The following is a 14934-nucleotide window of genomic DNA, read 5'->3' as shown; positions in this document are numbered from 1 at the left end:
ACACACACACACACACACACACACACACATATATATATATTTAATTTTTTCATTATATTTTAAATATTTAAAATTACATTCCAGACTTTAAATGAATATTATACACAATATAAACTTTTAATGAATGATTTACAAGAAAATGCTTACAAACAACCTTTGATTACAAACTTTATACCTAGTAAGTATTACTTATATAATAATTATTTAAAACAAAAACTTATTCTTAATTCAAATTGAAATGGTAAAAGAATTAAATAACAAATAATTGTATGGTTCTATTTTTTTATGCATCTTTTAAACTAAAGTAAATCTAAATCTGTTATAGATACGCCATGTTGTGCAAAATTCAATGATGATCTTTGGTATCGATGTTTAATAACAGAATCAGAACCTATTGTAAATTCGGATAACATTGTAATTAAGCTGCTTTATGTTGATTATGGTAATGATGAATATAGAAAAATAAATTCTCAAGAGTAAGTAATACTTACCTATTTTATATTATTATAATATCAATATATTATTATATTTTAATATTAAAACTCTTTTTTTTACAAGATGTGAATTACATATTTTAAAAGAAGAATGGATGGATTTACCCTCTATTGCAATAAAATGTAAATTATGGAATATTAAAGTTGCTTCTACAGCAGATTACAACGAACTAGTATCTCAATTTCAACAAAAAATTTATAATAGAAGTGTTCTAGCTAAAATTAAAGTAAGGAATTATATATATAAATATATATATTATTATGTGTTGTTTACTAATGTTATTTACTAATCAATGATAAATAATAGAATTAATCATTTTAGGAAATCAATAAAGAATACATGAGCGTTGAATTATACGAAGACGAAAAATTTGAAAACATCATATATAATAGTCTTATTGAAGAAGGTTTATTTGAAGTTAGAAAAAATTAAATTGACAATCCATATTCTTAAATAATAATACATGTTTATTTCTGATATTTATAATGATAAGTTAATATAAAATTATTAAGTTTCAATGTAATTTTATGTTGAATTCATTCTTGTGATATTATTTTCTGTTTTATTATATTATTATTAATATCAAAAACAAATTTTTTTTTAAACTTGATGCTCATATCGAAATAAGTTTATACATTAAACTATTACGATTTTTATAAAAAGTAAAATATTTTTACAAGAATTTAAATGTTTATTATTATAAAAACAAGCAAAATTATTAAAAATATTAACGTTGTGCACTTTTAGCAATCTGTTCTTTTAATAATAAAATACTTTGCCTTTGTTCAGGTGGTAACATAGCAATTTGTTCGTCCGATAATTGTAATACTTGCATTATTAAAGCCGCCTAAAATGAAATTAATAATTATTTTCATGTTTAGTTATTTTCTATGTATCTAAGAATAATATGAAATTTTATATATTTTTATATAAATTTGACTGATATTTATACATTGCTTCTTTTTAAATACCTTCTCTTGATCAGATGCTCCACTCGGTATATTTCCTGCTGGAGACATGCCTGCCATAAGTCTTGATGTTGCAGATGTAGTTGACGTGGTCAATGAAGTAACAGGAGTTGCTACACTAGCTGTAGCAACATTTGAAGATTGACCAGTAGGTGCAACAACAGGTCTTGGCACCACTGGTGGTGCAACTGGTACTGGTGCTAAAAAATCGAATTATCAAGCTAATTTGATTAAATAAATAATATAAAGAATCAATTAAATTTAGTTAAATTTATAATTATATTATAAAAAACAAAAAAGATTTGAAAAACTTACGATTAGCTTTTGTAATTCTAGGATCAATAGGCATTCTTGGATCTCTGGGATCTCTTGGATCTCTACCAAATCTATCTGTTCTTGGATCACGACAGAAACTGAAAAAAATTATATACTTTTAGAACATTTTAAATATTTCGATTTTACGTTGTCTAAAGTAATTGTAGAACCTCTCAACTCCTTCAACAGGAAGTGTGCTGTAAAAAAGAATATATTCTTAAGATACATTAATTAAAAATTTTTTTTTAACATGAAAGAAATACTAACTTGTCTGAAATATTAAATGTGTTAATTCCTCTAGGATCTGTATTGGCAGATACAACTGAGGATGAACTAACAGGTGTTGGTTGTACTTGTTGTGGTCCTCTTAGATCTTGATCCATTCTAGCTAAACGTGGATCCATTTGTCTGTCCAATGTACGTAAATCAACATCTTGTCCTATTGTAAAATACCATTGTTTTTATATTATAAAGTATTTTAATATAATAAATTTAATAATTACATTTAATATAAGTGTTATTCTATTATTAAATATTATTATATATTATTATTGTAAATATTACAAAGGAAAAAATAAATGAAAATAAATTTATTAAATATAATATAAAAATATAAAAATAAATACATTTATCTTAATCATTTTGATATTAAAAGCTTATCTACATTCAAATAAATAAAATTAAAATTCTGTTCTCACCAGCAAAAATAGATGCTGGAGGATTAGTAACTGTCGTCGGACGTGTAGATGCCCATGGTTCTTCAATTCGGGGTGCAACTGAATGTACATTTGGTTTATCAGAAGGTGTTAATACACCTGGGATCGGATTTGCTTTATGTAACATATTAACTGCTGTATGGGGATCCACTATTCTCATTACTACCTGAGCTTGTAATAAAGCATATGCTAATTGAGGATTTTGAAGCAACATTTGACGTGCCTCATTTGGATTGTTTTGTACACAAAGTTTCATTTGTTTCATAAGTTCAAACATTTGCTCAGGTGGTAAAGATGCAACAGCTTTGCTTATAGCTTCTGGAGCTTTATCTGATTGTACTGCTTCCCCATATGGATTTTCAGTATTTTGTCCTTGTAAAAGACTTTGCATTTCCATTCGACTTTTTTCTGTACATGCATTATCAACCCTTAATGTTCTTCCACCAATTTCATAACCATTTAAATTTCTCATAGCACTAAGAGCTGTTTCTTGATCTTTATATTCACAAAAGCCATATCCTTTAGGCTTGCCTGTTTCTCGATCAAATACTAATCTAATTAAATCAATTAAAAATTTATGGTAAATTAACTTTTAACTTTAAATATATATGAAAAAAATATAAAAAAAAAATGTTATGAATATATATTCTATATGAAACAGAAATAAATATTTAATATTAAAATAAAATATTTTATCTAAATAGTAATAAATATTTTAAATTTTTATATATTAATATATTATTTTTTTATATTTTTTTTATATATTAAATATATAAATTTTAAAGAATATGTTTAATAAATAATAGATAAAAAATTAAAATAAAATTTTATTATAAGATTATAATTATGAAAAATAATTATTTCATTAATAATTGATAATATTTTAAATGCATAATCAACTTACTTAAATGAAAGCACTGGTCCAACTTCACTAAAAATATCCTTTAAATTTTCTTCTGTAGCTTCGTACGGGATATTCCCGACTATTAAAAAACATCACGAGTATTTGAAGGTTATGCGATATATTATTAATAACAATAATTTAGCATTAAACAATATTTCTTACCGAAAACACTTCGCATAGACTTGTCCATGAGTGATTGATCAGAAATAGTTGAATTACTCATTTTTGCAATTTATTCGCTTTTGTTTATCGTTCGAAGTTTGAACACAGCACTAGTTTTCCTATAGAAAACATACAACGAAATCCAATACACATTGATGCATATTCAATCAATATATATTTATATCAATTATTTTTTTCCAAATATGAATCATTTTAAATTATTTAATATTTAATCACATAAAATATAAATATGAACGTATTAATTAGTTTTAAACTCCTAAAAAATAAAATTTAAAATTAAAAAAGATAAATTAATATATAAAATTCTATTTTAATAATTTTATTTTTTTATTACATGTACACATATTAATTTTATTTTATAATAAAATATATTTTTTTAATATTATAATTATTATAATAATATATTATTGCATATATAAATATTTTTAAATTAAAAAATAACTCGGTATATTTTTAATAAATTTGTTATTAACTTATTTTTTTATTTATTATAGATAGAATAGTTTTTATAATGAATAATGTTAATAATTTTAATATAATAAAATAATTTTAATATAATAAAATAATTGTTATTATATCAAATTATAATTTAATATAATCATTTAATGATGGAACAATCTCAGATTAGTATGAATTAATACTATTTTATGTTCATCACAAGCTTGTATTATTGCTTCATCATTTACAGAACCAGAAGGACTTGCAATATATTTAACACCACTCTGTAATTAAATAATTTTTTAATTAATGGTTTTAAAAATGAATATGATATAATAATTAAATTACATACTAATTTAGCTCTATCCACATTATCTCTAAATGGAAAAAAAGCATCACTACTCAAAGCAATATTATCTGCTTTTTTTATCCATTCTATTCTTTCATTTTCTAAAAGTTTCTGTGGTACTTCCTCATACATTGCTTCCCAAGAAGCTTCATCCATGTCTTTCCCAATAAATCCGTTTACATAATTGTCAATAGCATTTGAAATTTCTGCTCTTTTTACATTTTTCTTAAATTTCATATTAATAACTTTAGGATGCTGTCGAAGCCACCTGAAAATAAATATCATATTATAACATTCAATAATATTAATATGTCAATATTAATAATATCAAATATTGAAAGTGTAATATACCAATTATCAGCTTTATCACCAGCAAGTCTTGTACAATGAATTCTTGATTGTTGTCCTGCACCAATTCCAATTACTTGCCCATCTTTTGCATAGCATACTGAATTACTTTGTGTATATTTTAAAGCAATAGTAGCTACAATTAAATCCCTCATGGCAGAATCAGAAATGGTTGTATACTTTTTGGTTACTATATTAGAAAATATATTTCTATCAATAATTGCATCATTACGTTTTTGTTCCATAGTTAATCCAAATAAAACTCTATGCTCCATTTGAGGTGGCATATAATTTGGATCAATTTGAAGTATACAATAGGCACCATTTTTTTTCTTTTTTAAAATTTTGAGTGCATTTTCTGAATAATCAGGTGCAATAATGCCATCAGAAACCTCTCTAAAATTTTTTATAAATATATAAATAAATAATTTGTTCATTTCATTCTTTGATTATAACATATATTACCTAGATATAATTTTAGCAGTAACTTCATCACATGTATCTGATAATGCTATAAAATCTCCAAAACTAGACATTCTATCGGCTCCTCGTGCACGCGCATAAGCAGTTGCTAATGGTGTAAGCTGGTCTAATAAATCATCTACTTGACATAATTTTGCTTGTACTATGTCTAATGGCACAGCAACTGCTGCCCCAGCTGGACTAACATGCTTAAAAGATGTTGCAGCTGGTAAATTTAGAGCTACTTTCAATTCTTTTACTAATTGATAACCATTTAATGCATCACAGAGATTAATAAAACCGGGAGAACCATTTACTACTGTTAATGGTAATTTATCTAAAGTTGTAAAAATTTGTGCAGGTTTTTGATGAGGATTCATTCCATATCTCAATGTCAATTGAGAAACTCCATTACTATATTGTTTACGGAAATAATCTGAGATTGCATTATCATATTCTGCTGTATGAGTAAATGCTTTAACTGCTAACAACTGTCTAAAAATATGAGAGAAATTATTAAAAATATAGAATAAATTATTTTATCTAAAATTTATTTTAATATAAATTATTAAAAATATAAAATAAATTACTTTCTCTAAAATTTATTTTAATAAAGTATATATTTTAATAAATACTATTTTTTTTTAATTTAAATTTTTAAATTTAAATACCTAGTTTCCAAAGAGGTATCTTTGTTAATAGAAGATTGCATCTCTTTTCCAACTTTTTCATAATCATTAGGATCACAAATAACTGTTACTCTATTATGATTTTTAGCAGCAGCTCGTAATAAAGTTACTCCACCAATATCTATGTTTTCTATTGCATCTTCAATTTTTACTTCTAGTTTTGTAACTGTATTTACAAATGGATATAAGTTACATACTACAAGTTGAATAAGTTCATAATTTTGTTTATGAAGATCTTGCTGATCTGACTCTGTGAATCTAGCTAATATACCTACAAAATAAAAAAAATTCTTATATAATATCATCTATATAATATAAATAATATAAATAATATTAAAAATAAATTTAAATATATAGATTCATTCATACCAGCATGAACAGCAGGATGAAGAGTTTTAACTCTTCCATTAAGCATTTCAGGAGCACCAGTAATATTAGAAACATCTTTTATTGGAAGACCAGCATTTCTCAAAGATTTTGCTGTTCCACCAGAAGCAACTAATGTCAAACCTAGTTCATGTAATTTTTTAGCAAATGGTAAAAGATTTGTTTTATCAGAGACACTTAATAATGCTGCAAATGTAAAATAAAATAAAATAATTAATTAATAAATAAAATAATAAATTAATAAATTATATAAAAATAAAATATTATAAATTATATATTAAAAATAATATTTTTATAAATATAGTTATAATAATTACAATTATATATATATAATACAATAATACAATAATTACAATATATTTATGATTGAAATAATAATTATGATATAATTATGATATGATATAATATAATATGATATTATAATATAATATATCATATAATTAATAAATAATATATTAAAAACATAATATTTAAAAACATTAGAAAATTAATCATAATTTTATAGTTGAAAAAGCATATTTTGTAAATATTTATAATAAATTTTATTTATTTTTCCAAATTTTCTCTTGAATTTAATTGTAAATTTAACTCACCTAAATTTCCACTAGACATGATATTTCTTCTAAAAATATTATTCTAAAAAGAAATTTCAATCAAAATAATTTATATACAATATCCAATACAAGTTTTCGTACGATCTATAGAATAGATTCAACAAGTGTGTAGTTTCAAACTCCGACAGTAATTTCCAACAGCCCGTAATTCATACTGTATATATATATATATAAACATGTTCTGATATAATATTATAACTGATATTACATACAAAACAACAATCAAAATATCTTATAATTCGTGGGGGTCTTAAAGATCAAATGTTATCTTATTGAATTGAATAAAATATTATACAATAATATATGATACTGTATAAAGAGCAAACATTAATTTGTAAAAAAAACATAATTTCCAATAATAAATTATATTTTTATCGTTCAAATTTGTTATATCTTTTTGTATATCATTATAATGATAGAATCGTGTAATAAATCGTACATATTTTACAATCGTAAGATATTTTTTATATTATGCAAAAAACAACGAAATATATAAAAATATTATAATAATTATATATATATATATATATATATATATATATATATATATATATATATAATTTTTTAAAATGAATCAAATCAAATACAAATCAAATATAAATTAAGTTTTTAATTATGCACATTTTTAGAGATTATTGTATGAATAATTAATAATTATTTTATAGAAAGATTTATAATTCATTTCAAAAGATATGTTTAAATTAATAAAAACTAATAATGTTAAATATTAATGCAAAATTCATTTAAAAAAAATGTAATAAATATAATAAATTTCATAGACAAAATTATTAAAAATATTAAAATAACCTAAATCTATTTTTTTATTATATTTAAATAATGTAAGATATGTAAAATAAATTTTATTTAATATTAATCTAAATTTATTTAATATTTATAATCTAAAAAGATAATTAAATATTATTATAAAAGTTATTTAGATAATAGACTATATATATAACAAAACAAAAATATAACTATATATTATTTAATTTTTATTAAATTAAAGGGTTATAAAGAATGAAATGCAGGAATATTTTTTACTTATAATTCATTTCATGTAAAGAAACATTTTAATTTATTTCATAAAATTTATTATGCACATTTTTCAGTTTTTAATGCAATAAATTAATCACCGTTAATAACAACAATGCTTATTATTTTAGATAAAATAGTTTCATCATTTTTTAGATTTAAAATATGTTTTTAGTTAAAATAAATTAAATGCATTAATAAAAATAAAGCAATTGAATTATTACTGATCTAATTATTATTGTTAATAATTATATTGATCAATGTTATATTTTAAAAGAAAACAATGTTATATTTTAAAAGAAAACAAAATGTTACATCAGTATATAATAATAAATATAATGTTAACAGGCATATTTTTATTAATGAGCATATTAAAATAAAAAACTGTATTTAAAATCATTTCATGATAATAAAGAAAATAATTATAGCCTGTCTCATAAAATTCATATAGTTTTCTATTTATAAAGAACTAACTATTCATATTGTAAAATCGTTATCACCTAAAAATTTCAATGAAAAAAATTTCATGGTTGCATATTTCATAGTACTTTTAAACAAGCATTTCTAAAACAATTACATATTATTTGCATTTTATAAAGATAATAAAACTCTAAATATAAGGATTTAAAATTAAAAAATACACCAATGTACAAATAAAAGTTAAATAAAAATTCTATATTTTTTTTGAAAAGTATTGCATTAAACTACTGAACTAACTTATTGAATCTTAACATTATCACATTTGTTTGTTTTTTGCGAATATCGCAATAATTTTTATAATTTAATTGTTAAATTTTTATGATAAAGATTTTTTAAATCTTATTTATTATTAGTTAAAAAACAAAAAAAATTTTTTTTTCTATCTAATTATAAATGATATATTGGGATTTGGCACAAATATAATTTCAAAAAAATCAGACATATCAAAATATGACTATTATACATATTTATGCTTATTTTTGTATATATTTTTATTTTAAAAATAAATATTATCAAAAATATTTTCCAATAAAACTGAAAACATTAAATATTAAATATATATCTATGAGAAACGTTCATTATATTAGACAGTGATTTTAATGCAGCACTTTATTTTTACATAAAAAATTAAATTTTTCTACATATAATGTAATTCCATACTTTTTTATGATGACATAAATTGTATTTATTAAAAAATTAATAAATTTTTTTTAAAGTATCGTTAAAGTATTTAAATGTTTATATTTTTTATATATAGAGGAACAATATTAGTATTTTAATCCTGAGAAGCAACATAAATTATTCAAAAAAAATTTTTGTCAAATTTTTGTTAGTAAATACATAATTTGATTTTTCTTTCTTATATTCTTGTAAAGAAAGATAATCATCTAAAAAAAAATATTTTACAATATTGAATTTTTTTTCATTAAATTCATTAAAACAAATTTTTCCTAAATTCTGATTACTATAGAATCAGATTTGGAAAAAAACTGATTGTTACAGTTCAATATTACAATTTTTTAAACTATATAAAATAAATCAATTTTTAACTAATTCTTTTTAATTTCTCTTTTTCGTAAAAATCTAATAATGGCAACTTCCTTTCTTAACACTTTCACAATAACTAAAACATACTACTTTTTTGGCGAATTCAGTAAATCTATACGCTCTTTTTCTTCTTCTGTGAGAAATATTTTGGTAATTACTATATCACCTGTACTATATGTTTGGCAAGCCACATTATTCAGAGTATTACGATCTGATCGTGGACTTTTATTTTTATCTTGACATGAACATACACATTTTGTTGGAGATACATCTGCACTGCTGGAGGAAAATTGATCAGTTGCAGAACCAGTAACAGCTGAAAGAATAGCTTCTAATTTTTCGATTTTTTCAAATCTATCCATTCGTCCATCAGATAGAATTTCATCTACCATTTGCATTGATTCTGTAAGACTTGGTGTATCAGAATTTCTTGGTGACAATATACCACCTATAGATACAAATATATAAATATATATAATAGCAATCGTGAAAACAAACTAATTAAACATTAAATTAAATTATTAACAATAAATAAAAAAATTCATACCTGAATGTGAATTTTCAGAAGTATAACTTTCCATACTATGATATTCTGAATCTTCAATTTTATCTTCATCATCATCATCGCTACTTTCTCCTTTATCTTGACCCATATTTTCAAGTTTTTCTAATTTTCTTGCAACTTTGTAACTGCCTTTCAATTTCTCTTTTTCATCCTCAGTAAGATCAAGATAACGCAAAAGACGTATTTCACGATTACTTAAAACAATATTTTTGGTGGTTGCTTCTTCCATTCTTTTTTTTAAATCTGCAACTTCTGTTTCTACTTTTCGTTGTTTCTTTCGTGCTTTTACTTCTGCAGGTTTGATATGTAATTGAATTTGTTCCTCACATAGTTCATTAAAAAGAACTTGTACTTCTGGTTTTATGAGTCTAATAATATTAAAATATTAAAAAAAATTATAATTAACAAAAAATATCCATTTTTATGTTTTTTTTTAGAATATTAAAAAATTAGATGAAAATATAACAAAATATATGTATAATTAAAAATTAATGAAATTTTTTTTTATTCAAATTTTATTATTTTTTGAATTCAATTGAATCAATTTTAAACATCTTTAATGAAAAATTTAATTACTTTAGTTTTTTAAAATAAATTGTAAAAAATAACTACTATTTTACTAATATGTATATATTGAAAAAATCATTCAATAAATAAAGCATGATTAAACAATATACCTAGACATGGAAATATATATTTGTGGAACCAAACTCAAAACATCACTACTAGCATAAATGAGCATATCTCGTGTTAGTGGACGCCTACACCAATATCTTTGATTATTACGATAGATATTTTTCAATTGTTCTTTTAATGGATTACTTGGAGCACCATAATGATCACATAGTGTATTCAAATTAACATTTTTAACTTTATATACAGGTTTACCAGTTTCTTGAAACTGCAGTACAGCATGAGCTGCCTACAAATAGAAATATAATTTATCTTTCAATCATACTTTTATTATTTTATGTTGTAAAACTTTTTTGAAGAATTTTAATAATTATAATTCAAATACCTGTGTATCAAAAACATTATTCAACATAATCTTAAATTGTCTGTACAAATTGACACTGTCATTTCTACAATCATGAATTACCTAAAATAATTAAAATAAAATTATTAAAATATAAATAAATTTATATAATACAACAAAATTTGAGTAGAGTTTTGGTTATTTCTTACTTTAATAACATCTTTATGTTCTAGAAGTTTTTGAAGGCCTCCAGCTTGTACAAGATTAGGACAAGCAAATAAATCAAATACATATGCTTGACCAGACATAGTTCCAATTTGTACAAGTGTCAATTGTCCTTTAACCCCTAAATTTATTCCTTCACAATCAAATGAAACAACAATTTTACCATCAGGAGAAGGTTTACGAGGATTTATTATATCTTCTATAATTTGAAGACTTTCTCTTGGATTTACTATTACTCTTGTCTGTTGCAATACCTTTAGTTTCCAAGCATCCCCCATTTGCATAGTTTGTAAACTCCTATCCTTTTCTGTATTATCTGCCAAAGTCTTCATTACAAGTGTATTTATTCTTTGTTTTAAAGTTTGTTGTTGCAAGCTTATTGGAGAAGTACTATTGCTTTCAATTGATGGAAAATGAGAATTTTGTATATTATTAATCTGACTTGTAATATTGATATTAGTAGATTCTGAATTAATTATTTGTGGAGATACTTGAGTATTGCTTGATTGAATAATTTGATTTAAATTTGTTTGACTTGCAGTACTATTTTGACTTCGTGAAGAATTTGTAAATCTTGTTTTTGCTTTTCCTTCTATGGTAGAAGACTTTGGCCTTCCAATTAATGTTACTAAATTACTTTGAACATGAAATGCATCTGGGAACATTTTGACAAATGTACACAAATCTTGTGGTGTTTTAAATATTGAAGTCCAATTTTCATATGAAAATTTATCATTAACTATATTAAACATTTGATCTACAAGAATTGGACCCTTTTGTTCAATGCATTCACAAAGAAAATCTAATAATTTTGCAGTAATCTCTGGATCTATAGGTATATCTGGTTCTAATTCTACAAAAGGTTCTGCTTTCATGCCTTCATATTGCTTTAACATTACATTATCTTCAGTAACTACAAAAGCATCAGGATATTTTAAAAGAAAATCTCTAAATTCTTTATAGTGTTGACCAGAAATATGTCTAACTTCTGGAGAAGCTTGGGATCGATGTCCTAAAAGACTCTTTATTGGTACTTCTGTACCAATTCCATACTGCATTAATTTATTTGTAAAATATTCTACAGCCTCTCGAGCATAATCGCGTTTACCACCTAATTTACATCCATTTTCTTCCTCTACAACTTGTTGAAAAGTATTTACCGATACATAATCACCATTAATAATAAAAAGCATTGGGTATTGAGCTAAAAATTTTTTAAGGCCACTTTGTGATCCACCAGCTATTTGGCGCATTTCTTTTGTAAATCCTTTAGCTCCAAATTGACAACTTAAATCATGTAAAGTACGTGGACCACCTTTATCCACAAGAAGTTCCAGAAAAAATAAAAGTGTCATATTTCGTACAGTCTCATATTCTGAACTATCCATTTTTCTACTTTATTTGTTGCTTCAAAAGAAGAGACTTTTTATTAATTATAATATCCAAAAAAATCTTGTCATGATATATCCTAAATATAATAATTAAATTTTAGTTAATTTTAAATATCAATAATGTTAATAATATAAATATTTTTCTTTTATTATTTAATCTTTTCTTTTTTTTATTCATTTAAAAAAGAAACACTTTAAAAAAATACTAAAGTTTTATTTATTTTATATTGAACATTTCTTAATCTAAATCATTATATCTAACTTATTAATATAGAAATATAATTAAATTAAAATGTGTATTTACCATTATGATGATTATCAAATATTAAGGATATAAGCATAAAAATAAATTATTGCCATCTCTGATTATATACTTTTATAAATATCTCATTAATATTTTCATCCAAAAAAAATATTTATTTCAAGATTAATTAAATTCCAATGATTAAATAATTGCACAGCCACCATAACAAGGGAAAAGATCTAAAAATTCATAACATAAATAGTTAAATATAAGTAACAATTAAAAAAAATTATAAAATATTTTATAAAAATAAATCTAATTTTCATATTTTATTAAACTTATATTTTTTTTCATACAAACCTTATATTATGAATAACTAGGCTTCCAGTTGATATAATTTACTTTTTGACAATACAATATGTATTGTATAAAATAGGAACATTATAAATTTTTGTTTTTAAATACAATAGTATGATAACCTAATAAACATAAAAATAAATTGTTATATAAATATATAATATATATTTGTTTAATATCAAGAATCAATGTTTAGTAATGAATAATAAAATAACTCTATTAAGATTAAAATGAAATTGCAATGAATGAATTGTGCAAAATATTTGTGGAACATAAATACAAGAAATCTGCCCACCTATAATATTTATGATTAGTTGTTCCTATATTATTTGCATTTTAAATCGAAGGATTAATCTGTTTATTTCACAATTTATTAAAGTATCACAGTCCATATCACGTATAAGACATATGTCATTAATTCATTATAATACACATTACTACTGTGTAATTCGACATTAAATAATATAATAATTACCTATAATAAATAAAATTTCGCTGAACTTCGATACATATCAGATACAGATTTCAGAATTGACGATATCTAAATTCTAAGATATCACAGGTCAAACAACTCTCTGACATAGATTTAGAATACCACGCCACACTAATGATCTCGATATGTATTCCTATAGTGTTTGTGAAGCATTCTTGAAATCGTTCTTTTCTTAATTAATAATGATAAATATATTTTATCAGAAAGTTTTATTGTATCTTGTCTAATATTAAATGGTAAAATTTCTATCATTTGCCAATGTAGTGCACCGTGCAATATATCAATATCATCCTATACATACTGATACACATATATCCAATTAATCTTCACTTGATAAAACAGAGACAAAAGAGAAGAGAAGAAATACTTCTACCAAAGAAACTATAATTACAAATAAAATACATAATAAGATTTTATCTTTCATGTATTAAATTATTAATATAAGATATATTCGTATAAGAAATCAAAAAAACTTTTTACAATTTAAATCGATGAAAATTACATTCAATTTAATCATCAAAAATGATAAAGTTATCAGAAATAAAAAAATTTTCTTTTCTTAAATTTCAATATAAATTTCAATATCTATATGTTTATATAGATTATAATATATTAGATTGTATTTTAGATTTAGATAATCTAAATATTTGCGAATAATAAATTATTCATAAATAAAAAATTTTCTATTACAGTATAAAAAAATATCAATTTTTTATTTATACATTCTATTCATAAAAATGTCTTTAAATTTTAAATTCAATTTAGTTACACAAAAATAATTAATTATAAATATAAAATATATAAGTTATTAAATATATAATAAAAAATACATATAATACAATTATAAAATATGTATATTATATATAATATGTAATAAGATTATACAATAATGAATATTCTATAAACAATAAAATATAAATTCTAATATATGATATATAATATATTAAAATTTATATTTATTGTTTATATTAGAATTTACATTAAAAAAATCTGAATATTAACAATTTAATATCTAATAATACTATTTTTAATTGAAATATTAAAAGAAAATAAATTTGTTTTGTTTTTATTGTTTAAAAAATTTAAGGAATAATGAATATTGCATATATTTTTTATAAATATTTATTAAACGTATTTAAAAAATACTTAGTGAAATATTTTGTTCACTAGAATTTACTATGTATGTTATGTTGGCTATATTTTTGTTTCGAATCATTTATTATACAATTTGTTTGAAATGAGTTTCCAGTAGAATA

At 22.0% G+C, this 14934-nt stretch overlaps 4 protein-coding genes across 8 annotated transcripts in view; 1 reads left to right on the top strand and 3 right to left on the bottom strand.

The window, feature by feature from the left end:
* Positions 1-1444, top strand: part of qin (tudor domain-containing protein qin) — a 203746-nt gene extending 202302 nt beyond the window's left edge. For 3 of the 4 annotated variants that reach the window (XM_086904308.1, XM_086904301.1, XM_003697675.4), the window contains exons 24-27: positions 85-178; positions 326-476; positions 559-721; positions 817-1444. In XM_086904308.1, coding sequence (XP_086760434.1) covers positions 85-178; positions 326-476; positions 559-721; positions 817-927 — 519 coding nt within the window. In that variant the 3' untranslated portion in view covers positions 928-1444. Of the gene's footprint in view, positions 1-84; positions 179-325; positions 477-558; positions 722-801 lie in introns of all 4 variants that reach the window. The other variant, XM_086904306.1, reaches the window with a different exon arrangement.
* Positions 942-3729, bottom strand: CstF64 (cleavage stimulation factor subunit 2 CstF64). 2 transcript variants are annotated; one of them, XM_003697682.4, is made up of 8 exons: positions 3561-3729; positions 3399-3477; positions 2477-3048; positions 2046-2217; positions 1949-1975; positions 1779-1876; positions 1467-1663; positions 942-1342 (listed from the first exon to the last, which is right to left on the bottom strand). In XM_003697682.4, the coding sequence occupies exons 1-8, from the start codon at positions 3619-3621 to the stop codon at positions 1223-1225; spliced, it is 1326 nt and encodes a 441-aa protein (XP_003697730.1). In that variant the 5' UTR covers positions 3622-3729; the 3' UTR covers positions 942-1222. The 2 variants fall into 2 exon arrangements, with proteins under 2 accessions (XP_003697730.1, XP_012347699.1); XM_012492245.3 differs by lacking the exon at positions 1949-1975.
* Positions 3730-3884: 155 nt separating this feature from the next.
* LOC100863590 (bifunctional purine biosynthesis protein ATIC) lies at positions 3885-7367 on the bottom strand. Its single transcript, XM_003697662.4, has 7 exons — positions 6848-7367; positions 6237-6440; positions 5850-6138; positions 5182-5673; positions 4720-5112; positions 4372-4636; positions 3885-4303 (listed from the first exon to the last, which is right to left on the bottom strand). The coding sequence occupies exons 1-7, from the start codon at positions 6864-6866 to the stop codon at positions 4184-4186; spliced, it is 1782 nt and encodes a 593-aa protein (XP_003697710.1). The 5' UTR covers positions 6867-7367; the 3' UTR covers positions 3885-4183.
* Positions 7368-7899: 532 nt separating this feature from the next.
* egl (Egl_like_exo domain-containing protein) lies at positions 7900-14020 on the bottom strand. Its single transcript, XM_086904279.1, has 8 exons — positions 13661-14020; positions 13189-13307; positions 12889-13067; positions 11178-12661; positions 11011-11091; positions 10670-10914; positions 9975-10360; positions 7900-9875 (listed from the first exon to the last, which is right to left on the bottom strand). The coding sequence occupies exons 4-8, from the start codon at positions 12579-12581 to the stop codon at positions 9514-9516; spliced, it is 2478 nt and encodes an 825-aa protein (XP_086760405.1). The 5' UTR covers positions 12582-12661; positions 12889-13067; positions 13189-13307; positions 13661-14020; the 3' UTR covers positions 7900-9513.
* Positions 14021-14934: the final 914 nt, after the last annotated feature.

The sequence above is a fragment of the Apis florea genome, unplaced genomic scaffold (assembly GCF_048593485.1).
Source record: "Apis florea isolate Af1SG1 unplaced genomic scaffold, ASM4859348v1 contig_1615_pilon, whole genome shotgun sequence".
Classification (NCBI taxonomy): domain Eukaryota; kingdom Metazoa; phylum Arthropoda; class Insecta; order Hymenoptera; family Apidae; genus Apis; species Apis florea.
Note: the sequence above shows the minus strand (reverse complement) of the source record. Positions and strands in the feature narration are given on the sequence as shown.